Genomic DNA, 26520 nt, shown 5'->3' with positions numbered 1-26520 from the left:
AAACGATGATGAAATAACAAAATGTTTTATTCTGACACCATAAAAAAGCGATATTTTTATACTTCTAAACAGATTACTAAATTCCAATTCACACATTTTTTCTACAACTAAACTTTCATAGCGGACTTAACCAAACCATAAATAACAATATACATATATACTGTACATTAAATATAATCAATATCCTCTGGAATGCCAAACTGTTTATCAATTTGTTTCTCATCAACAGGAAACTTTCTTTTTATCCACGCTTTTAATGTGAACAGATTGTCAGTCCATCTGTTTACAGCCTGCTTTGCAGTTACTGTTTCAGTAGCTGTTAACAATTAAATTAAGTATTATCAATGCTGTTCTCTACTAATGTGTTATTTTGTCAACCTTTGTGTTGCTACTTCAAAATAAAATCTAATTCATAATTGAAACTTTAAGCATGTAAGCACATTAAATCATTATCAAATCTCTTGGATACAGGATGAGGAATTGTGTTATTTAACCTTCTATTAGAAGAAGACAAAAATTAATTAATTGGTTTTTTGTTTTAGCATGGTCAGCTAATTTATTTAGCACAGTGGAACACATGAGCCAGGTCCTTCACCATGTCAAGGACTAGTGGATGATTTAGCCATCTAGTGGCTAAATGTTAGAGTGTTGCTTATTTAAGGGTTATTTAGCATGTTTGGGATTCTGGAATGCCACGAAAGAATCATCTACTTATCTCTTGTAGCCTTAGCTTTAGACTTAGTCCACTAAAGGCGTACGGATTCTTCAAATATTTTGTTATCAAGGTGACCAAGACAAAAGTTATCTAGAGTAGGGTTCAAAGGTTTACCCGTCACTACAGCATCAATTTTTTCAACATTGGGTCCTTATAATGAAGTTACTCTCCTTAGGTTTGTCCAAGAGTTCTTGGGTAAAGCTAATTATATGTTTATCAGGGATGTTAGGTTTTTCTAAGTTGTGACCAGATATCTGGCTAGGTTAAATTCTGCTATATTCACCATGCTCAGTATGGGACATATAGTGATGTTGGGGTTATGAACCTTAACTCCAAATATGAGGCCGGATGACGAACCTGTAGGTGTAAGATGCGTGATAAGTTCAGAATCAGTGTTATTTTTTACACCGTTCTTTCTGAGCCTATGCGTTTTCTGGCCTTGGCGTGTGTTGACAGGGTGTATTTTTGTTACTGTTAACAATTGTGAACTTAACTGTTTTATGAACAATTGTGTCTATTTGATCTTTGTAATCAGAGGAGTTTAATAGGGCTGCACAATTTAATTTTATCAAATTTGCACACTTGTATAGTTTAATCGTAAGGTATTAATTTTAGTGTATGGTTGTATGTGTGATTATGTTTGATAGAACATATGCGTTTGCAGGCATTTAAAAAAATATTCAGTGTATGTTTAATTTCATTTCAAAAATTATAAGTGACATTAAAGCCTAATGAGATCTATCCTTTTGAATCAATTCCTTAATCGTAATATCTGTGTATTGTGTGCAATTTCAGACTTGAAACTTTTGAACATGTATGCACATTGACGTGTTTTATCAAATTATGTGAATCCTTGATTATGATTTTATGATATAACCCTCTTTTGACAAAAATGTAAAATATTAACTAAGTTTAGATGAGATGTTTGTTTGACTAAAATTGCTATTGATGTTTGACAATATTGAAATGAATGAAGCTATAAGCCTTTTAAGTGGAAAAAAATAAACTCTTAAAAATATTTTCATATGAATCTGCAGTGCATGTTTCATCATTTGTTGTTGCATGTTTGTATTGTATTTGTATTATTTGTATGTTGGGTTTAGCGGCCGTACTAACCACTATTCGTCACTATCAAGTCGTTTTTGGATTCATGCATGCTTATACCTTTGGGCTTTGCTACTTTTTTCTGTTTGTTTGCGGAGTTATCAACTATGTCATACGCTGTAATGTTATCATATTATCTTTCCTCCTCCACAATCAAACAACAAAATTTTTTCAACACATTTTTTATGTTTTAATGTACTGTATTTGATAAATGTGGATTGTATCAATCTCTTGTCAACTATTCTTATTGCTTCAGTGCAAAGCAAATTTTCTTGATATAAAAGATCCAAGGTTGAAGTTTTATCACAATATTTTTTTTGCTTTCATAATGTTCATACTTTCTAAACATACAAACTCACCCAATTGTTTAATTTTTGATGGATCATTTTCTTCATATTTCATTATTTCCTTCATTAAATCTTCCTTTTTAGTGGAAAGAAATGATATTTTCTTTAGTGCTTCATCTCTCTCTAACTAAAGCAATGACAATTATCGATTAAAAAAAATGCTTCAAATCAGTAAACAAATTGCTTTGAATAAAATCAAACAAAACTGGCATTGATGCTAATGAAATTAAATTACTCAATTTTTGTGACAATGTAAGCTGATATGAACGGTAAGACATGGGCATATTCTGCTATAGTTTATTGTTAGTCAGATTTAAAAACAATAACTTTTTATAAAAGACTGCGCAAAACACATGCAATCAGTAATCTTAAAATCTAAGACAAGATTTAAAATATTACTATGTGGCAATGAATGAAAATGCCTTAACCAGGATTTTCACAGAACCAGAACCACAAAAATGTAACTCAATTTTAGGATTCCAGAAAAAAGGGATATTTATAATAGCATAAAATGGTATAAAATGCTTATAAATGGCAAAATCAAAAGATTTCATCAACAGATCAAAGGTAATCTAAAACTCTTTTTTATTTTTCATGTTCTCACTGCGCAGAAAACTGACAAACAAATTGACAGATTTGTCATTTCTGCGTGAACGAATTTTTGTTGCGAACAGTCCTGCAGCAGAAAGCTTGTTCAGCCTCAAATCAATGTTAGTGGATTGCTGAGTAACGCATTGCAAAGATGGTTCAATTTCCTTGACCTTTTTCTAACAGCTTCTAGCAATTTATCACATGACAATATGTTGAAGCTCGTGTAGAATACTAAAAAATAAAGTTAACCTTCAGAGTTTCAAACTATTTCTTGTTTTTTATTTTAGCAAAATGTTTGCGAGTGTTTTCATAACTTCATATATCCAAAATTCAAGTTAATTTCTGTCTTTTGTCAATTGATGTGTTCAAATGCAACAATATGGTTCAATTTAGGATCTCCCAATAGTAAAGGGTGAATCTGACGATCTAAATACTGGTGTAACAAAAGAAGATTCAGCAAAGTTTTGTTATCAGATCAACTATCAGATCTGATAACTAAACTTTGCTGAATTTGTCAATGTGAAAACAACTTTAACACTAGAATGACCGCCCTTTTTGTACTACCTAGAACGACCAAGTGCGTGAATTGACGCATAACACACATAAAATACAATTTGTTCATTTTATTTAGAGAGAAAAATATCCTTGAAGTAGAAATGGCATTAAATGTTATTCGCTTCACTTTTATAAATAACCACACACCATGTTATACTTTATTCGGAAGAAAGCACACAATTAAAAACGCAACCTGGCAGGCATAAACCACAAATTTTGAACATTAGCTTGAAGGAGAAAAAATTGAAAAAATATTGTTGTTTGCAAAATAATAACTGCAACAGTTCACGAAGATAAGCAAGCGTTGGTTATATTCAATCAACACAGTTTGGGGAAGTTTTTATAGCGCATTTCCTACAAACTGTACGCCGGCAGGTGTTGCATTAATCCGTTGTTCTGTTGCGGCACCTTAGGTTTTTGCATGTTTTCCGCTTTTTTTCTGCAGGTTCATCAGTTTGGATGGAGTTTCTTCCTGCAGCTGCATTTTGTTTAATATCATCTCCTTCAACCACACATTCTATGGACTTCCGGAGACTGATGCCTGACTGGCAAATGTTTTGGAAGAGAATCCAGCTATTGATCAGTGCTAGATCAATAACATTGTACAAGACGTGAATGGGCCAACTTCTGCTTGCAATCTTTACAGAGTATTTCCTGGCTATCTGATCGATGACGCCGACCCCAGCTTTCGTTTTATTATAGAATAAAATGGTCTCTAGTTTTTTCCCAGGGTTGTTGTTAGAAGGAATCTGTACATAAGGATGTAGTGTGCTCATTATTAGTACCGATTTTTGTTTTTACACTGGTACGAAGTCAAAGTAACATTAGCTGTTTGAGTAGATGCAAACCGGAAAGCTTAGTGGCGCTGCTGTTTCTTTTTTACAGCTTGTGGTAGTTCTCTATGATTCTGTGGGACTGTGTCAACAATACTACATTTTTGTCCAGATGCAGAGCAAGATGAAGACTTGTGAAAAAGTTGTCACAAGTGACATTATAGCCATGTTTAAAAATCGGTTGCATTAGCTGCGTCACAACATATATCGCCAGCCTTAAAGAAGCATTTCTGCTTTCATCTTTCTCCAAATATGGAAAGCTATTGTACAGATATTTTGTCTCGGCATCAATTGCCATCCAGAACTTGATTCCAAACTTGTCTGGTTTATTCGACATGCATTGAATAAACCTGCATCTAACCTTACATGGAAGTAGTTATTCGTCAATTGCAATGTAAGGCGTAGGTACATTCGCCCTCTCAGAGTTGTCAATAAAAGGGTTCCACAACGAGGAAGCCAAGCAAAACTTAACATGAATTACCCTTCGCCGCTTTCACTATTCATGTCGAAACGCATTATTTACATAAAGTTTTTTGAATATCCACCCACAGTCCCACACACTTTCCACTGACATACCTCTCTGTCCTAAAATCCCTCTTGCAATAACCAATCCAATAACTTTGTCCAGCTCATCAAGTGTCACATCCCAGTTCATTCTGACAGAAATGTGTTGGGCTTCAGATACAGTGCATTTTCTTATATTTCTGAACATTGCGTCGTCAAATAAAACACGAAGAGATAACAGAGGGCTGCTTTTAATGATTCTGCTTTTTGCTGCCAAGCTGTTCCGTCTTTTTCGATCAAGTCCTGATTCACCCGCACTTGATTCTGGGAATCGCTGTCATCATCTTCGTTAGCACTATCAATATCTGATTCTTCTCCACTTGAATCAAGCTCCACTTCTTTCTGCATCGTTTATAAATGGGTCATCTAGCTCGCTGTCAGAGTATTCACCATCTGAGCAGTCTGCTGAAATGTTTTGTAATCGCAACAAAGCCTGCTGCAAAGTAAAACGTCTTGGCATATTGGGTACGCTACATGAAACATACCATAAAAACTTGTATGTGTTCAACGCTTTTATTGCAGACAACAGTAAAGTCACTGTACAACAGCCTTACCTGCGTTTCCTACTTCTAAATGTCCACTGCTCGCAAACACGTGCTTCTCTCGAATAAAATCGCACAGCCCAAGTATCTACAGTGAAGTAGGACGCTGGAGAGAAATTATTCCAATCCTAGTTTTACCTCACAAAGCTCAATTACACCTCAGACAATGCTGATTATCATATTGTTCCATTTTTTCACGTTGTAATGATTCTGTACACTGCAATCACACCTTCTGTAGGCTCAGTATGAAGTTTTACGTTGTGTGTTTTACGATGTGTGCGTCAATTGACGTGCTTGGTCTTTCTAGGTAGACATATGCTTAAATTCGCCATTTTAATCGTAAAACCCCCAAAAGTCAGACAAACTGAGCGCTGTACGAAATAAATAATTGTCAAGAAGTTTCAGCAGAAAAAGGTGATGCCCGGCGGAAATACAAGAAATTGAATACTTAAAACGCGTCAATTGACACGCTTGGTCCTTCTAGTGTTAAGCATGATCCTTTGTTTGTCAAGCACTTCGATTAGGCACAATAAGCAAATTTGGATATCAAACTATATTATTCATATTCTTAAAAATCCTAAGAGCTGGACAACTGCTCTTTTGATGGTCACACTCCTAGACGAAAAGATTGTTGTTCATGCTTTAGCACTTCTATAGTACTCTCACTGTTTTTAACAATAAGATATTTTTACTCAGGTGCATTTACGAAAACCAATTACATTCATTTGTTGCAAATTTACTTTGAAGGACTTGTGTCTATTTGTAGCCTAAATATGTTAAGATATTTCATGGAAACAAATATTGAAGAGTTTTGTTTTCGTCTCATCTGAAACAAATGATCAATAATAGTGTATTACAGTTAGAACCTTCACGAATTGTAGATGACCACGTTTATTAATTTAATATTCACTTTCAATGCATATATCATTTAAAATTAACGGCAAAAAGGAAGAAAATTTCCAGCACTATACTAAAATGCATAATGATTGTTATTGTACTGAACAAAATTACTAATTAGTAAAAAAAAGGTCAAAAAAACTTTTAAATTTTTGTCCATCGTGTGGGTTCACAGCGCAGTTTGTGAAAAAAAAGCGACAAAGGAATAACCTTTAGAAAAAAGTGCTTTTCGTTCTCAATTGGAAAACGCATCGCTCTTGAGATCACCCCAAAAAACAAGGAACATGCTCATGCCCAGCTCTGCAAATCCAAATATTTTTCACTTTCACACATTCCTACGTGTAACACACAAATCGAGTAAAGCTTTTATAATGTACTTCTAAGAAAAAGAAACCTTTTAATCATTTGAAATATAAAGCTCCTATGTATCTTTAAGTCAATTATTCGGGGATACTACTTTCTTTGTTGCAATACCATATACTTTTGCAAAACTTCATTTTTCAACGCACTTTTCCTAAATATTTTAACCACTTTTCGCACCTTTTCGGGTACATCCTTTATTGTAAGATTGAAAACAGGTGTTTCATTTGTAGTTGGAGATGCTACAATGAGGCTTTCTTGAACCATTTCCATTTGATCTTTAACAGCAACATGAGCAACACTTCCAGTCTAGTATAGAACATCACACAGAGTCAAATACAGGCTTTGTCATAGACGAGTTGGTGACGAATTAGGAAAAATGTACCCAATTTTTTCATCATCAAAGCACCATCAGACACAATACTGACTATAGATGTCTGGAAGCTGTTTATTCCAACATCCCAAATTTGATTTTTCAACAATTGTTAATTTTCAGCTTCGCATGATCCAAGCAATCTCATAGGGTTCAGATTTATATGTTCATTAAATTATTATCAATCATTTTCAATCATTATCTGCCACTGTTGATAGTGGATGTTATTGTAGACCAAATGAATGTTGCACTCGTGTATCGTCAAAATAAGCTGAGGTGCACTCATCTAGAGTGACAATAAAATGAGTTATTATTATTGATGGCATTACACTGAAGTTTTACTTCTATTTATTTTCCTAATATGTTTTGAATGATGTTTTGCTGAAAATGAATTAAGTTCATAACACTTGATTCTGCAAGAGAAAGGTGAAAACCTTTTGCAATAAGTGTCTCACCAATAAACTTACTTTTGCATATAACATGGATAAAAAACATGTACAGCTATGAGTGGCAAGACTATGTCCTGCAAACATTCTGTTAAGACCAGTATTCTGCATTATTATCTAGCCTAAAGCTGTGCCAGTTTTTGTAAACAGCATGCCGGTAAGTTTAATACAAAAACTGTTATGTCGCCATAACAATCCAATTACACATTTTGTCGATTGTGAAAATTTGCAATATATTGTTGTATTTTTAACATTACATTGCTAACTTAGAAAACCAGAAAATTTTTGCAAATAAAAAAGGGGAAAGAAGTTGAAAAAGTCACTAAATCACGGGAATTCCCGAAACCATTACACCGGATGTTAAACCTTAGTCTTAACTGGTAAAATCTGATCACTAAAGTAAATATATAGTTGGTGATGATTGCCTACCGAAGTTTGTCTGTTCTTTCTTGCTTCACTAAGTTGGTCAAGAACTTTTTCATGCTTTGTCTGCAGTGATTGGAACTGTCCTTGTAACCTTTTTAATTTGTTTTGTTTTTGGTTATAGGTTTGGCTCTTAAACACCCAGTAATAGCTGCTAGATCCAACTTTTTCACAGTTAATAAAGCCATCATCCACAAGTGCTTGAACCACCTCTTTAACTGACATCGGAGCTTTAACATAAATGTTTAAGTAAATTAAAATGACAAAAATTGTAAATAAATAGCCAAACAAAAAACTACGATATAGTAATTGTGACAATTTTCAAACGTGGCATTTCCAATGTAGGTTATGCCCAATATGCAGAGTGCAATATATCAACAGTTCACCAATACTTTATTGATTATGCAAAAGCATTTGACCGAGTGAAACATTAAGAATTGTTACAACAGCCATTTAACATATGCACATAAGAAGCTTTGTATTTTCGTACAACGTAAAATCCCAAACTTTTACTTTTAAAATATCCATTTACTAAGACCAAACTTTACCGATTTAACCAATTTTTTCCTTCTCTTTCCAATTTAATTTTCTGCATTTGGATGTTATAATTCCCTTGAACAGTTTGCAGCCCCCGTATCTAATTTGGGTGGCCAAAAACCACCTTGCTTAAGCAATGACGGCAAACAAGCAATCAAGGTACTAGCTGAAACTATTGAATGATCAAAAAGGCATCAAGCAAGGATGGATACTGTCGCCAAGCCTATTTAAACTGTACAGTGGCGATCATATGCAAAATTTCTTTGCCATATAGTTAACAATAAAACAAGTTATAATTTTAAATATCCAGGTAATGTACCATTATTTTGCCAGATGACATATGTAAAACAGAGATTACAAACAGAATTTGGTCTTGAAAGTTTCAAACAATGATGTCTCTCTTTAGTACTATTTCGACCATTGCAATAAATCCTTCAGTGCTACATATAACCCCCATGTTTATGTACAAATGCAAATAGATGGACAATCAGCCAACTATTACCACAGACAGTATATGCTGTTGAAATGTGGTTTTGCCATGCATGTTAACAATTCGTTGAACCGGGGAAAAAATCACAGAATGTTTTTATAAGCCGAAACATCAAGGTATATCTACTACATAAAATTAAACGACTACAAAGAAATGCCTGTAACGAATGAAAAATAAGTGATGTAGATGTAGACTTGAAACACCAAAAATATAATGCTTGTTGTATTCGTTACTATTTCTGTTTTTTGCATTTGTTTTAAACTTATCCAATATACTCACTGATTCCTTTACATTTTGGAACTAGTTTCTCAATTTCTTTCAGATGGAAAAACTCTTTTTTTTCATAAAAAAAATCCAACATTCTACTTTTCTTCTCATCAAAACTAACGCCATGTTTCTTGGGCTAAAAAAAAATTTTAAAAAGTCATAAAGTGCACTTTGCTTCTGTTGTTTGATAACCAGTATTCTATTTATTTCAAGCCATAACAGATTCATGCACTACTACCATAACTGCACAAGTGAAATTATTTTTATGAGTTAATACTATTTACAATTACATAAGCATGTAGCTCATTTCAATAACTTTGATATGAATTATTGTGCAAAAACTCATCCTCAAACTGCAAAGTTTAGGATAATTCAATATAACTTTACCAGTCCGAATTCAAACTTTATGAAATGTTTGCGAACAACCAATGATAACACAAAGTTTTGCTTAGTTCAAGTGTAGTGCTCCCCAGGATATAATTACCATACTTTATCCTATAAGTAGGGCGATTATTTTTTGACCTAAAAATTGAAAATTTTGACATTAAAAAACTTTTTTTTTGACAAATTTTGACGTATGCAGATTTCAAGTAGTTAAATTACCCATTATTGTACAAAAGGTTAAAATTTATTGTAGTAAAGAAGGGCAAAAATCTGAACACAGACCTAGCCTATTCTGAAAAGGGAAATGAGCTAATTACAAATCACTGCCAAAAAAACTGCAACTAAAACACAACAAAAACTGTTCAATACATTTGTCTAGAGCCTTAGCTCTTAGAGCCGCATGCGGTACCAAGCTAGCCTTCTTGCGGCTCTCATTGACCCCTGAAAATCCCTCAAAAAATATAAAAAATCTATTTATAATAATTAGGGCGATTATTTTTTGACTTGTCAGTTGGAGTGGGAGTCAAGTTGGACACTAAAATTGATTTGTGTTATTTTTCTTGTTAGCATTCGTTGGTACATGCTTTTATGCTTTAAAATTTTCGTTCTAATTACTTGAGTGTTTTCATGTGGCTCCATACATACTCTGAACTTTGAGATTAGGCCCCGACACCAAAAAAGGTTGGGAACCACTATTCTAAACTAAAGATACATGAAGTATCTAAAGCAAAACCGAAGCAAGAGCTGATTCACAATAAGTAGACAATGGGCCATTTACAACAGTATAAAGTAGGCTGCACGGTGTACAATGTAAAATGACAAGTTCACCTACAGTGCAACCTCTACGACACCACGACAATGCAGTTTGTAAGCAATTTCGACTTGGTAAAAAAATTTGACATTTTAAACAATTTTGACAATTTTTGACCTAACGCTGTAAATTTGACAAATTTTTGACTTTTTTTGACAAGTCAAAAAATAATCGCCCTACCCATAAGTAATCGAAAAATAACTCCACATTTTAAACACCATGGTGATTTGCGGGATCACGTCAATTGACCGTGAACAAATTCACCAGCGACAATTGGTCGTGGTCAACTGACCGGCAAGAAATTGGCCGGCGACACAAATCAACCACTACGCATTTTATTTTTATTTTTTACGCAAATTAGCATTGTTTTTTATTCAAATTATATGATTTAAGTGATAATATGATTTAAGGTCAGTTGGTTCTAGGTAAATTTACGTCACGGTCAGTTGTCCCCCGGTCAGTTGTCCCCGGTGAGTTTGTTCGCGGTCAATTTCCCACGGTTAATTGTCGTGGAACCGTGATTTGCTTTGTAAAGGAGATGTTGACATGATATTACAATATTTATTTCGGTGATAACGTCTCATCGTTTAAGACTCTGTTAATAAGCTTGTCTTAGTATCAGTTTCAAATGTTTAGCATTTTTTTTTGTTGATTTTTTTAAAACGTACTGATACTGGTGAACTACTGAATATGTAGTAGTTCACCAGTATCACTGAACAGGTACAAGCATCATTCATGTCCTGCCCAAAGACATTACAACGGCAACGAAACAAGTTCGAAATTGGTTGCAAAATTGAGAGCCACGTGCCTTTGCTTGCCAACGAGCTGACTAACAAACAAAGTTGTAGGCTAGAAACACCAAAGTTGATTTTACATTATATAATTCAATGCCTATTCACCATTAACTCTCTTGTAGACTCAGTGTATAACATTTGAAAACTCCAGTCGTGGCTGTCATGAACCTGTAGTTATAAATTTATTCATCTAACAGTAAGAATAAACTGAGTGCAATAAAAGCAGTAAGGTTATGATATATAACGAAAAACTACTATGCTACCCCAGGGGAGTCAGAGGGTGCTTGGTTTATAAATGGATTTGACGGCTGGGCATAACCAGTGCAGTGCTACGTTTAATACTACTATTACAATGTAAACTAGTGTGCTTAATTGAATAAATATTAAACAAACTTGATATTTAATTTTTTTAAATACGAGAAAAACACTCATTAATTGATAGCTAAAAGTGCATTTATTATCCTACAGGCATGTTTTCCAGCTTCTTAAAAAAAATTGGATGATTTAAAGTAGTCTTATCAGCCCTTTCAGCTGATGATTTAACATTTTGTGCTTCCACTGTATATAACCGCACTTCCAATCACATTCTTTTTATCTGCACATAATGCAGTAGGCTATAAATAACCCTATCTCAACTACATTTTATATTTCTGTTGTCTGATGTGATACTATTTTATTATCAGTACCATAAAAAATAAAAATGTCACTAGTTCATTAAAAGCTCACCATTGTTTGTTTCCAGATGATCAATAAACACTTCCGAACTTTTTATTATAAAGCTTTATTGGCTGTCATGTGCACAGCTTTCTATACAAACTATGAAATTTTTTTAAAACATTGAAAATAAATATAAAAAAATTTAGTTAAATGATCTGCAATCTACAACAACAAAACTTATGTAAGCAAAAGAAAAACTAGATTTATATATTAATGATTATAATAACATTCATACAACTGATTTATAAAATCAATAGCAGATGACAGTAGCACCACAAAAGTTAATCTGAGTTGCGACTACTTTCTGCCATTGCTTTTTTATTTATATGGAGGTTGACAAAATCAGGCCATTAGCAACATTCAACTTGTTAAAACCAATTTTTGATATTGTCAGATGTAACATAGATAAATAAACAAAAGTAAAAAAAAGCATTTTATTTCGTAATCCAGGTAATGATTAGTACACTCTACTATTGTAAAATATAAAAACATCTCCAGCATGTTGCTTCTATTTGGCATCATAGGTATTTTTAATTTTAACAAATGTAATGATGCTTATGAAATAGTTTAAATATAAGTAGATGGGACAACACGAACACATCAAAATACCTACACCAGACAAACATCACCTTGCAGGGGATAATGGGTTAAAATAGACTTGTTAACAACTTTTTTCATAAAATTTTGAAATTTTTTGCAATACTACTAAAGAAAGTTGAGGGAATTGCAAAAAACGCTTCAGTGAGAATCCTTATTTTGCAGTTTCAGTTCAATTTTTTTTTGCAAATTCACATAAATTGAGTTTTGTGCAATAATTGCTAACAAAATTTAAACCAAACAAATACAAAAAAGAAAATCAGGTGTTCAATTCCAGGCAAAAACAGCAAGCTTGACACTATTAGGAAACATTCACACCAAGACTTGGGTTGAACAAAACAGAACCATCAGCAATTTTAGCACCTTTTATGAAACTAATTACAGTGAGATCCCAGTTAAGCTCACAACTTGAATTTTAACAGTTCATGCCAGCTTATGTGGTACGTGCGAACTAGGGATTTGACTCAAGAAGAATTATTTGGGTTAGGGGAATCTGAATGTCATGAAGGTCAACACAAATGAATCCCGAATCTATTCGTATAAACACCAAATGATAAAATTTTATCAAAGAGTCTAAATCTTGCTTGCTTGACGTAATTGCAAAAATTAATGATCAAATGAAAACAAACAAACAAAACAAATGTCTGCTGCAAAAAAATAAATGAAAATTATTAGTTACTTTGTAATATTTACTGCATTATGTACATTGTGCGTGTAGTGTTGGGCCTTCAATTGCTTATGAAAAGAAAGTTTGGTCAATCGTAATAAAATTTTGCCTACCACTGGTTTATAAAGAAATCCGCTACGCTTAAGGAGCCATCAAACACCAAAAAATGCCATAAAATCTTTGTTTGTTTTATTATACAGTAAATTTACTAAGAGACTGATTACTCGAAAAATCCTCCATGGGTCTCTCTGAAATTTTGCATGTCAATCTAGTATTCTTTGAACTACCATTCCATAAAATGCCATTAAAACACCATGATTCAAACTTTTTTTACAGAGGGGCAAAAAAAACTAGAATTTTTGGTCTAAAAAACAATTTTAGCTACTTTCATGCTAACTTTTAGCCTAATTCTGCACGCAACCTGAGAGTCTGAGACATTGAAGCGCGCCAACTGCTAGGGTAATTCCCAGGCTTGAAAACAACACCAACCATGCTGCCTTCTGATAGATCTAAATAGGTTTTTTAAAGCCCTACGTTGGACGTCCAACAAATTCATAGAGATCTTAGTTTTAGGTGTTTGACACCTCTTTAAAACAGGCAGTATTTACAAATTGGCTCTTAACTAAAATTGAGTCATTGTTACTACAGCTGCTAAGCCCAATATAAAAGTAGTACAATCAGGCAGACAAAAACAATAAATAAAACAACATTGAAACCCAAAAATATGCAATATTGTTATTTGTAATGGGATACTGAGGCAATTACAACTTTTAGACAAAAAATACATGGCCTCATATACAACTAAGCTGATAAAACATGGCACGTAAGGCCATAAGGTAATGGCAATAAACGGCATAGGTTCAGTTGGATTTAGTAGATCTTGATGGTGAACAGAAATACCTACACAAAGAAACCCCATCCTGAAGATTAGAATCTTGTTTTTGTGGTCAAGACGTATTATACCTGGGCACCTTGTGCACTAAATTAATTGGCACAATGCTGCATTTAACATTTCAGTAATAAATGTCAGTTTTATTTACTATATAGTCTCAGATACTCAACTTCAGATGGTCACGGTTTTTGATATTACCAATAAACTCAGCGTGGTTGCTTGCTTCTTTTTCCTACATAAAGGCAAAAAATCTTACATGTATTGTGCCTATGAACGGCACTAGGTGTTTAAAAATTTATTTTTGATTGGTGGCAAGATTCCAATCATATGTTTAGGTATGTTTCTATCTAGGGTTATTGAAAGTCCATGAAATAATTTTAGTGGAGAAAAGACACACAAGTTTAATAGACATAGATCAATAGAGAAACTTGTTGAAATTTTATGATTTCAGAACATACATAGGTTTGGTCGATCACAACTATTAAAATATGAACATGACCAAAACATTATATTTTTTAACTGTGAAACCGTTTTTGTATTCACTATAACGATAATAATTTATTTAAGAAATCGGATATTTTAAGCTCAACACCTTTTTATCAAACGTTTATTTTAGGAGTGAAACTGCAACATTATTATGCATGGATAACCGGCTTTTGTTTTCGTCAACTATTATGCGTAGGAGTTTAAAAAGTATAATAATCGGCTATTGTTTTCGTCAACTAACTACTGCATCTAGGACAATCGTGAATCATTTTCACTTCACTCTTTATAATCGGGTTTATGGGATTTTATTGCTATTGATATGAAGCTAAAGCAGTTCAGTAACTTAATTGGATAGTTGAAAGAAAAAAAGGTAGAGTGACTGCGGGGTTGACATTGGATATTTTCCATTATTACTCCTTATGCTACAGATATATCTATTTTTTAACTTTTGTTAATGGTGGGTTTCAGATAACAAAAAGGTTGAAAAGCACTCAAATAAATCCTTTACAGTGTAAAGATGAATGTCAAACCATAGTCTACTGAAATGTGATGTAACATGGCAAGCAACAATGCAAAAGGAACACACATGCGAATAGTAGTCTTCTCCAAAACGTCTGGTCAAAAGAGTTGAGGACAAATGCTTACTACCCATAAAGACAAATGTCATCTTTTGGAACTTGCGATGATTTTGTCCAACCTTAATGCTGACCTCAATTTTGTTGTATTTCGACATATATATTCATCATATACACGTACACATAGAAAAGCAATTTACATTACTTTTGATGATTACTGCATCACAAAAAATTAATGATATACTGTACTATGTCTAAAAAAAATGAAAATGAAACATAAAATCCAGCAGGTTTTCAATTGCACATCAATGCAAACATCAACTGCAAGGTTAGTTACTTACATTTGCGTTATATGGTAAACAAAATACTAGTGGTTATGCTACATCAGGCGTCACCAAACTTTTTTCACAAAGGGTTAGGTAAGCATGAGAAATGACGAGGGCAGGCAAGATTACTGCTTGGTTGAATAGGCAACAATACAATATGCTCATTTGTGGCAAAGTGAGGCGGGCCAGACAAAATCATCTCCCGAGCCATGGTTTGGTTACACCCCTGTTCAAGATCCACACTCCGCACATAACGATTTAAATGTAATAAAATGTTAAATATTACAACCTTTCAAAATAACTCCGTCGTTGTAATACACGAAACAGCTTACATGCTAGCAAAAATTTTGCATAAAATTACAGGTTAATAACATATGATGAATTAACTTGAAAATCACCATTAAAACAAACATTTCAGGGGCCAGGACTTACTATGTGGGTGATGTTGAGTGCCAGGATGTTAGGTTTTTTTCCCTATTATCACACTAATGTTGGCCAATAAACCTATCGACAAATGCAGACATGCAATTAAGTAAACTGACATAAAATAACGCACTCTAGCCTATTACCAATACATAACAACACAACCTTCCTTCCTTCAATAATCCCACTGACCAATGTGAAAGACAGCAACATATAAACCTACAAGGTTTGGCACTGAACTGAGGATCTATGTGGTTTGGCACCAAATGTGTAATGGTTATTATTTTTAAAGAAATGAGTAGATTAATGACAATGAAAACATTTTCACAGAATATACAAGCAAAATCTTTTTCAATCTTTCAAAAACCTTCTATTTTTAGTTTTACATTATTATTCAGAAAAAATTAAAATAGTTTAATGGTGTTTAGAAGTCATGCTTCTTTTTTATAATTTCTGTTATATTGCTTTATTGACTTATAATTAAGGTAATGCAATAATACAATTACCACATATGTTGAAACACAAACCACACAGAAATCATGAAGAACAAAAGCTAAAATGTATGCCAGATATATGCATCCGCAAATTGCTGTGCCAGTAGTCCAAAATAAAAATGCAGACATGGTTTTTCCTTTCCAAAAAATTCCTGTAAAAAATTATAAACCATGTAAATTATAGCAAAAATACAAACAATCATATTAATAATCAACTTTTTGAGGTAAATACTATAGCTTTATGTTTTGGTTGAGCTTGCACACACATTATGCTTTAAGCTGGTAGATATTTACACATAAAGTTAGAAATGCTTATTAACTGAAGTATGTGATAACAGTCTTTAGTTTGTACTTGAGCAGTGTGGATAGTTAGGCTGTGGCTGAACTACTCCGTAGTTAAGCAGTTACTGAATTTTTAATTTTTTTGATGTGTGCGTTTACACTCAACTCTGCTAAGCAATTTAATATTTTTTCATCATAGGCACAATTTTTTAGGAATTTTAGCCCTGATTTCCGTTGTTGCTCATCGTTGAGCTAAGCGGGTCACAACACGTTTTGTGATATACTGCAGTCCATAAGTCTGTTTTCTTCCTCATAACATTAACTCCACATTAAATTAACCGTATATAACATCTCAAGCATAAGTCACAACCCTTTTTTTCATGTACAAAATTGGACATGCAAATGTACAAATTAAAAGTGAAATCGAGATTTCCCTATTCAAAGTTTGTGGTCATGAAGAGTCTATGTTGAAAATATATACCTTGCTCATAAGGCATCATCATCGTCTATAAATTACAACTAACATTATGTAGCATAGCACAAACATAAGTACAGTATGTGACAAGGATGAGCCAGTAACAACCCAAACCCAAATAGATTCGCCAAATATCACCTGTGTGGAAGATATGGGCAAACATATATACTGACAATGGCGATCCCGAATATAAGTTAATACTTATAAATTTATTAACTTCGTAAAAAATGATGATTTATTTTCCAGGCTAAGCTAAATTAAGTTAACATTTCTTACTGAAGGACATCTATATACAAATTTTGTTTTTCAAATTGCCATTTGATCACTAATTTGTAGCAATAATGTCACATTACAAGCAAGATTTGGCAACTTTTTGATGAAATTTTATCATTTGGTGCTGATACATATAGATTCGGGAGTCGTTCATGTTGACCTTTGTGATATTCAAATACCCTAATTTACCGGCATGTAGGTTATAATTTGCTTTAGGACAATGAGAGGCAATTTCGTGGATTGTTACCTAATAGTATAAGTTAACTAACAACTGATGAAAAGGCAAAACATAGATAAGGATAATATCTTTAAAACTGTGTTGGGTGATTTTGTCAATTGAGTACTGTTTCTATGATCTGCTTCATAGAAAATTTTGCTCTTTTAAAATAATTTTTTTTCAATTTATGCCAAAAGTTTCATAAAGCAAATATTTTAATCTAATCTTCACACCTCATTATGAAGTAAACATCATTATTAACTGTCACATGCAAAAGAGCAAACCAAAAAGATTAACAGATGGTTTATAAAGCAGCGATCACTGTAACTTAGTACAAATATGTAGCAAAAAATTTAAAAGGACATTTTGTTTCATTTCATATCAAAACTTTTATTATGGTCAAATGTCCCAAATTGAGTACATGCAGGTTCATTCATTATAAAAAAAAACTATCGCTTTTCATGTCCTTTTGCTGACCTATCATTCATCTAACCACAAGCTAAAGATAAGCTCACTCCATGCAATGTGACCTGCTCGTCTGAACGTATTTTGTCAGGCTATGGATTTTAGGCCAATAACTTGTCTGCAATTGCTTTAGCATGTTTCACACTGGTAATTCGAACCAGTTTTTATGTTATTTAAATGAAAGGACTTGGCCACATGTAAAACATCTCCTGCAGAGTTAGAAGCAATAACGCGTGCTTGGATTTTGAACGCATTTTGCGGTTTGTACAGAAAAAGGGGAGGTTGTGAGAAATAACTTTCATTAGTATTCACAACGTAACAAAACTAAATATAAAAATAGGCTACAAATGCCGGAAGTTGAATGTCAGCCAAAAAGCAAAGCAATTACTGGTCCATCGACACTCATGACTTTCAACAACACTTCAACAGACTTTAACAGTTACTCTGCATGTAAAATTCTTTAATTTTGATATCTAAAGATGGGTTGTATATCATCTGAGTGACAGTTCATTTGAGTGACAGTATTTGAGTGACATAATTATGACATAAATTATTCATTCGAGTGACATAATTAACCCTAACCCATTATTGTAGTTTGAACAGTACTTACCAATGTGTCACTCAGTTGATCAACTACCCTAAAGATGATCACATGTGGTCTTTTTATCGAAACAGAATTTGGCCGAGCGACATAATTTTTTTTTCAGATTTTTTCTCCGGCGTATAAGCCTCAAAAAAGACACATTACACATTACAGAATGTAGAGTTAAAGTAGCCGTCAGTCTAAACACCTGCTATTAACGGAGAGCACAGGGTTTTTATTCGGTTTTGTTTAGTACTTTAGGCGAACACTAAGAAATATTAAAGGAACACAATCAATTAAAAATTAACCTGTAACCTTAAATTTTTGGCTGTATTTGCAGAAATGCTAATTTTGTGAGACCGTTGAAGAATTTTAAGTTTTGGTCTCCAAAAATATTTTAACAAAACACTGTGTGCATACGTATAAATATGAGTTTACAACTGCAAAAGCGGCAAATTAGCTGTCAAGGTTTAGAAAAATACCACATCGCATTAATCGTTGCTTTTGTGAAAGGTCACAAACATCAGCCGATGACAATGTTGAGAAGGACTGATACATCGGCATCAGTACATTTCTAATAATACAGTCAAACAGCCTAAATCGGGCGCACACAGATTTGTCCCCAAAAACTAGCATCGGTCATTATAAAAATCAAACAAAAAATAAATTATCGTCTTTTATGTCCTTTTGTTGACCTATCTTTCATCTAACCATATGCTAAACCATATGCTTTCATCTAACCTGCTCACTGCATGTCGTCTGACCTTCTCATCTGAACATATTTTGTCAGTCTATTAAATTTAGGCTAATAACATGTTTTGCTTTGGCTGTCTGAACTTTGTTGTGGCACGTTCTACGTTGGTAAATTTAAAAAAGTTTTTACGTCAGTTACTAAAGGAGGATCTTAGTCTTCGATCACAGGTAAAAAAATTTTAAATCTTCTCCAGAGTTAGAAGAAATAATGTACGCTTGAATTTGGTACGCATTTTGCTGTTTGCACATAAAAAATGCAGGTAACCTGAGTGTTCTTGAGACGACTCTTCGCGTTACTAAGGTTTTTTCTTTTTTTCTTTGGTGTCTTTTAATATGTAAACCTTTGTTTTATTTGTTAAGTATGTTTCATAAAGCAGTTTATTTATGCCCATGTCCATTGCAAAAACCTAATAAAGTAGACCCACTAAACAAGGAAATAGAATGGCAAAGCCTTTAAACCATTTAAGACATGAAAAGGGGGTCTCTACTATCAAATTGTGGATGAAAAGCTACATTGTACTTGTCGCTAAAGGAATTCTAATGTTTAAACTGAAATATACCGGAAGGTTCCACCAAAAAAAATTAACATAGTGAACTGATGAGGACATGAAAAGTGCTATTGATAAATTTCTGAAGGTAAAGGGAATTGCCGAAGTATTGCAGCTAATTACAACATGAATGGAAGCATTTTACGCAAAAAGTAGATTTGCCAGGTAGACACCGGGTAAACTTGTTTACGCAGCAAAACAAAATTTCGCTGAAGAAGGCAACGCGATATTCATTTTTTCCTGTCTACAACATATCAGAAGTCCCTCAGGGATGGAACTAGGAAAAGGAAGGAAGAGGGGTGTTTGCTGCAGTGAAGTGTGTATTCAATGATGTCAAGTCTTTAGATAGAGTAGAGGTGGCAACGAAGTTTTTGATGTGAATTGCTCGTGTGTTGTTGTTTGTTTGCTTTGCAACGTTTTGCAGCAATCTTACTGCTATTTATTATTTATTGATGCTCTTTTCTATTTTGTCAGGTGCTGTGCCCCAAGTGTTTTGTTTTTGTTTAGTCTATTAAATCTCATGTCTTTTAATTTTTCTCCGATGTTACGCCTCACTTGTTTTTATTACGCTATAATACTTCAATAAATTGCGTAAAAAGGTGAAAAACATCGTCTTAGCCTATTGTTGTACTCACCCATTTTATTGGATTAAGCAACGCAATTCGATAAATATTCATGAATAAGGTCATCCAATACAGAATAAGTTGAAAAAGGACAAACGCCAAGAAATTCAAAGATGCATATAACTGACTTTGATATTAACAGCACGCCATTCTATTGTTAGCAGACAATACTATTTGCGATATTTACTATTTACCTTCACCAAACATAATACATATTAACAAAAAGTAGTGGGTCTTAATTCGAACCATTAATGGCATTTCAACTTAATACCATTAGGCATACGAATTAATTAACAAAGAAAGTTTCAGATTTACTAGAGTGACTAATTAGTTTCTGAGCTAGTTAGGTACCGAGAATAATCATAAAGTACAGCTGCACGTTATCGTATTTAGTTGTACATCGTCTGTTCCGTTTATTTGGCACGTGCCTCGTGAAGCAAATCAAGTGAATGTTTTTTTTAACATCTATACTCAGCGCGTATGTTTTGGGGACCAGTACGGCTAATTTGATGTTTTTGGTCCGCAATAAAATCGCAGTGCAAATTGCTAATTACACGAAAAGTAGTTGCTCTTATTTAAAACTTTTATTATTTTAAGTGTAGGTAGGTACCATCTTCCACCCAAGTGTGACTTATTGCAAGTTGATGTACAAGCAAACTTGTAATAGGAAAGTTTCCAAAAAAGTGCGCCTAATTAGGACGTTTGACCATATATATTCCATATAATACATACTGTATATTCCGTCCATTATACCCATTCATTCATAACTATACAAAAATCTGTCTGGAATAATGAAACTGCGCTAGATAAATGCAAATTTGCAGACATTATACGTAAAACCAATCTAGGCATATATACTGCATGACCGAAATGTACGTATCAACAAAAAAAATCATTTAATTTTGATAGATCCAATGCACCCAATCAATGTTTATCACAAACCTGTCAGTTGCAATGCAAAAAGCATTAAACCAAATATACCATTTGGCTGGTTCAGTAAGTGATCGTGACCAAAAACATGTTGAATTATACCAAAGCCTCTTCCATATCTGCAACAAAAAACATTTATTATTTGGCTTTCATGAAACATAAAATCATTGAAGTCAACTCCGTGGGTATCCAAGAGACTGTATTATTTTTGAAAATTTTTAAAAGTGCCCACCAAACCTAAACCGTTTTATCTGTATACCTATTGATAGTCTCGCGGCAAGCACTACTACACTCAAAAAACAATGGTTTATGTTGAATTCTATAGGCTTTTGGTGCCTATTTGTGCATAGTCATGCTGTGTATTTAAAACATGCCAGTTTACTGCATTATACATTTTAGTTTATAACTTGCAGCCATTTTTCCTTCAGAATGGATTACAAGCTTTCCTGAAAAATGAGGCGATGCAAAAGTTAACAATTCTGATCCATTTCTTGCTGCGCAAACAACTGTGCTACAGCTAACATGGTGCCACGTGTGTTGCTCAGCAGAGAAAAACAGGCGTTCTTCTCTTACTAAGTTATTACCGCATATACAAATTTTTGTGTTGGTTGATGCAAAAGTTATGGTGTTTCGGGCACTTGCCGGATTTACTTTAATCTACTATAAGTTTATAACAGTGGACAGCAAACTGTGGGCGACGACCCTATTTTAGGCCTAACAAACTGATTCATTATTTTTACCATGTGGTGAGAATACGTAATAGTACTGTAATAAGCGCCAACTTGGTAATTTCAAAGACACACAGACAGACATTTTGGCATCACAGTGTGCACGAAATCATCCATTCTTTGTTCATTTATTGGTCTCGACCACACTAGCAAATCTGAGCAAAAATTGATAGTCTAACTGCTAGTAGCCATAGCAGGATCTACTAGTAAGATCTCTGAACATGAATGCATGCTACAAGCCCGACTATATAGTCTCACTACCAAAGTTAATGCTATTAGTGAGAACTGCGCATATCGCCCCTGATCTTCTTGGAGTAACTCAAATCCGACACATACAGGGGTGGATATAGAAAATTTTTAAGGGGGGTGTCACTTTAAACGGTTTCAGTTTGGGGAATTCCCCAATATGAGCGACTTGTAGCAAACTCGCAAGTGGTCAATTCCAGTGTTGCAATCTGAATATGGATGGTTAGAACGATGCCAACCACCAAGTTTACCAAGCCCAGAAGGCCTTCACGTTGACAGAAACATAACAACAAGGGTTACCAAATCTTAAATCAAAACATATACGAAATTACTGTAAAACTAATCATACTTCAGTCACAGAGTTTAGGATATACAATCTCGATCGCATCAAATTAGGACTATTAATTAGGTAATTACGCCTGTTTAAAGCTGTTACTCTGCATTGAACTTTTTCATACTTAAAGTTAGAGACCTTGCTAAATAAGATCACGATAATGGTAATCAGTAAGCCAGCAGCTTATATTGTTAGCCTAAAACCCTATAGGCTTTGCCAATTGCAACGGGTTTTATAATATACAGATTTTAATAGTTAAGTTATAGAACTTCGCTTACTGTATTTCATTTCTGCAGACATTCAATACAGTACTATGCTTGTGGGTAGTTATAGTAGCTTGTGCCAAACTAGAGGTTTTAAACTTGCCAATAGTTGATATGATATCATGAATTATCAGTTATTTGAGATTTAATTGAAGTCAGATGCAGATTAAAAGGTACATTTAGGTTACTACGTTAGAACATTTAAGTTAATAAACGCTTTGAACGCACAATTTTTTCCGGTGAAATAGAAAGAGAGCAAAAAACGTAAGATATTGAAAGCGGTTTTTAGAAGAAAATATAATTTATGTGTGAATATGTAGATAGGCAGGGTTTCTTTCCATTTACAGGTTAGCATAGCATATGTAGCAAAATTTTTGAAAATATTGCTGTCAAATTTGCTGGCATATTTTAGCTATAGCCATGACCAGGGCTCTGCAAAAACTTCTGCGTTGGCAGTTAGCTCTTCAGATGAAAGACCTTCCATATCTTCTTCGACGACGGAAAATCCATCTTGCTTTTCATTAGTGTCTGCAAACCCATTAGACATTAGTGATTGCCTGGGTAAGGTCTATACACTTCAGTCAGGAGAAAAGATCTCATTGTTGGAAAATCCGTGGAAGGCACCGAAGAGTTACAAATATCCTTTGTAGCATTACATGGTGGTTTTCAGTGCTGTGTGTAGTCTTTTGAAAAGAGGGTTGTTCTATGGGCCTTGCGTGTTGTTTTCTCCAGCTACTGCAGGTGGAGTTAGACTTGGAAGATTAGTGCAATCACCCTATGGTGAAATAGCAACACAGCTCTCAAAGACAGTGGGTTATTTCAAAAACCACGCCTGTGATAGTAACACATTGCTTCAGTAGAAAAATCAATACATTTTTCAAAACTTTACAAATCTACAGAAGGTGTCATGATTGATCGCACTACTTCACATTCCAACGAGTTGTACAAACTTCAATGAAATTTTTTGAAATCTATTGTGGCCACTATTAACTTGTGCAGTGAACAAGGTTTGCCATCGTGATGATGGGCGTTTAGACATCTTTTCTCGTGAGCAGATTGAAGGTAGTTTTCGAGCACTTCTTCGATTTCGTGTCGTTGGTGGTGATACTTCTATCACGGCTTACCAACATAAAGTTCCTTCTAATGCATTATAAAGCAGTAAAACTGTACAAAATGAGTTAATTGAGGCATGCGGATCCTACAAGACTACCATGCCACAGTACTAACATCATTTGTCTACATGCCATCTGATGTCAACGCTGCTCTCAAAGTAATTTTTGTGGGAGAAACAGAATCAACTTTCAGGAAATGATTCATGGGTCAAAGAAGCAATATCTGTCAAGCACAAACCTGTAGCCAAACATTTCAATTAGCTGGGTCATAACATTGAAAACTCAAGCGTCACGGTATTTCATAAACTAATTTTCAAACACTGCCTTGATCATGGGGTCGGTCAAGAAACAACTTATTATACTATTTATCTCTTTAATTGCATTAACGACAGCCTTAACAAATATGACCGTTTTATTGGCCTTTATATATGTACTATACCTCATCCACGATTTGAACTTTCAAAGTTGCTAGGTAAGAATCTACTTGGAAACTATAAACACAATAGTGACATCACATCTAAATGCAACCCAGCAATCATTAAGTTTTTAATGACGTAACAGAGTGTGGGAGGAACGCTTATAAAATTAACTGCTGCAAAGTATAACCAGTTAATAAATTGAATAAATAAAGCTATAGTATACTGTATTTAAATCAATAAACAAATGTTTATTTATAAAGTCGCATAAAATTGGCATCTCTGTGAAGGCCACCATTAATGCCATTATAGAGGTGACCTAGTAAATTGAAATGTTCAGCTATGGGCTTATGGTTATGTTTATGGTGAATATCGCTTAGCTGTGTGGACTACATTAATTAATACATGAATGAACGAACAAGAATGAAATGCATGAACATGAATACATTAATAGGACTACATTTTTCGCAACACCCTTTTATACAATGATGGCAGCAACATAGAATCTTTGAATGCAGCAATAAGCATGTGGTAAGTTTTCAAAGCAATGCATTTTTAAATATGATGTCATCTGGCCAAGTCCATTTATTTACAAACTTAATGCCTATGTATGGAATAAATGATTTTATGTCAAACAATGATTTTATGGTGATTATATATGCCTTTAATAAGCATTCAACTCTAACACATGATGCTATACTTTTATATTCAAACATACTTTTTCGCTAGATCAAAAATCAGCAAGTTAGAATCAGACGGAAATAGGTGAAACTGAAAACAAACGTACTTAGAGAGAAAATACTTGCATAACAACCGACATTCATGAATTCTTAAATTCTAACATTCAACATATCACATTATTATAATATGCAGGATTGCAAGTACATGCTGATATTACTCTGTTGCTGATGCCACTAGATAAACATGCATATCAGTCATTCGTGTAAAAACCTCTAACAGATTAGATATGTGATTTACCAATTTGGTACTTGCTTATTTGATTAACTTTAAAATAAAAAACATTTAAACTTCTAAATATGGTTTACCAGAAATTTTGTAAATTTATAATGGTATGATTTATAATGAAATCACTTAAATTTAATACTCACTCTGATGTGAATACAGTAGAGCAACTTATATAGTCATTGACATCACATAAAGCTTCATAATCTTCATTTCCAGCTTTTTTTATCTCGACATAGTACGCATATGCAGATAACATAATACCACATGCACATAAACAAAGACGTGCATGTGAATACATTTATTCAACGTTAACCAGAGTCGTGGTTTTAATGGCAAAAATTATATCCTGCTAAAAACTATAGAATGTGAGCCATTCACACACAAATCCGGCAAAGGGTGACTTGTGATAACGCAAGCAAAATAATCTAAGGGAAACCAAAAAGAAGATGAGAGGATGAGATTGTTAACATTTGGATGAAGTCATAAACATTCAGTATAATGTCAACTAAGTTCTGTACATACTATTTTGTACTCTAAACCAGCGCTTTTAAACCTTTTTGATGACGGTTTGCACTTTTTAGTGTCACAAAAATCTCATCCACACATTCCACACGTGATACAGTCCAGGCTGTAAAATGTTTGGTAGGCTGGCAATTTTATCATTCGTTCACTTTTTCTTGGTACAGTAGAATCCGCTTAATAAATCCATCCATGTATTAAAGCCAATTTGCTTTGGGATGGAATTTTTACATTGAAAAATAACCGGTTAATAAATCCAAAATTCATTCATTCAATTCAAAAAATCCAAAAAAAAATTAAAGTAATTAAACGGCCATTTATTGCAACTGTAGGCAATAGTAATACACATATATGTTGTCTGAACCGTGTTAACCAAATTTTAAAGTAAAATAAGAAACAGGATATAGTTTGGCACTCTTAAGGTTAACTTTATTTTTTTTGACACGAGTCAACCAGCTGATAACCTAACCATAAACTGATTCATTATTTTTATCATGTGGTGAGAATATGTATAGTACTGTGCACCCGATTCGTCTGCTTTTCGCGCATTAAAATGGGTGAAAATGCGGTAACATTT

The 26520-nt window shown here is 33.7% G+C and overlaps 2 protein-coding genes across 4 annotated transcripts; both read right to left on the bottom strand.

The window, feature by feature from the left end:
* Window positions 1-9: 9 nt before the first annotated feature.
* On the bottom strand, window positions 10-14468 carry LOC143447006 (meiotic nuclear division protein 1 homolog). Of its 3 annotated transcripts, XM_076946900.1 has the most exons (6): window positions 11760-14468; window positions 11500-11628; window positions 9057-9180; window positions 7757-7980; window positions 2179-2293; window positions 10-316 (listed from the first exon to the last, which is right to left on the bottom strand). In XM_076946900.1, exons 2-6 carry the CDS (start codon window positions 11503-11505, stop codon window positions 168-170), a joined length of 618 nt encoding a protein of 205 aa, XP_076803015.1. In that variant the 5' UTR covers window positions 11506-11628; window positions 11760-14468; the 3' UTR covers window positions 10-167. The 3 variants fall into 3 exon arrangements, with proteins under 3 accessions (XP_076803015.1, XP_076803016.1, XP_076803014.1); XM_076946901.1 differs by lacking the exon at window positions 11500-11628 and having other exon boundaries at window positions 11760-14432; XM_076946899.1 differs by lacking the exons at window positions 11500-11628; window positions 11760-14468 and adding an exon at window positions 11139-11472.
* Window positions 14469-15096: 628 nt separating this feature from the next.
* LOC143447004 (vitamin K epoxide reductase complex subunit 1-like) lies at window positions 15097-26492 on the bottom strand. Its single transcript, XM_076946896.1, has 3 exons — window positions 25568-26492; window positions 21372-21478; window positions 15097-16362 (listed from the first exon to the last, which is right to left on the bottom strand). Exons 1-3 carry the CDS (start codon window positions 25720-25722, stop codon window positions 16148-16150), a joined length of 477 nt encoding a protein of 158 aa, XP_076803011.1. The 5' UTR covers window positions 25723-26492; the 3' UTR covers window positions 15097-16147.
* Between the last annotated feature and the right edge of the window lie 28 nt (window positions 26493-26520).

This window comes from Clavelina lepadiformis, chromosome 2 (assembly GCF_947623445.1).
Source record: "Clavelina lepadiformis chromosome 2, kaClaLepa1.1, whole genome shotgun sequence".
Taxonomy (NCBI): Eukaryota; Metazoa; Chordata; class Ascidiacea; order Aplousobranchia; family Clavelinidae; genus Clavelina; species Clavelina lepadiformis.
The sequence above is the reverse complement of the archived record's forward strand: the minus strand, read 5'-3'. Positions and strand labels throughout refer to the sequence as shown.

What these genes read in the sequence shown, in the direction of transcription:
- LOC143447004 (XM_076946896.1), bottom strand. Translation starts at nt 25,722, where the DNA reads ATGTATTCACATGCACGTCTTTGTTTATGTGCATGTGGTATTATGTTA. An exon ending in TCTACTGTATTCACATCAGA is followed by an intron (nt 21,479 to 25,567) that starts GTGAGTATTAAA and finishes TTTTTGTTGCAG; the next exon opens with ATATGGAAGAGGCTTTGGTA. An exon ending in TTTTGCATTGCAACTGACAG is followed by an intron (nt 16,363 to 21,371) that starts GTTTGTGATAAA and finishes AATTTTTTACAG; the next exon opens with GAATTTTTTGGAAAGGAAAA.
- LOC143447006 (XM_076946899.1), bottom strand. Translation starts at nt 11,171, where the DNA reads ATGTTATACACTGAGTCTACAAGAGAGTTAATG. An exon ending in TCCAAAATGTAAAGGAATCA is followed by an intron (nt 7,981 to 9,056) that starts GTGAGTATATTG and finishes TTTATGTTAAAG; the next exon opens with CTCCGATGTCAGTTAAAGAG. An exon ending in ATCAAAAATTAAACAATTGG is followed by an intron (nt 317 to 2,178) that starts GTGAGTTTGTAT and finishes AATTGTTAACAG; the next exon opens with CTACTGAAACAGTAACTGCA.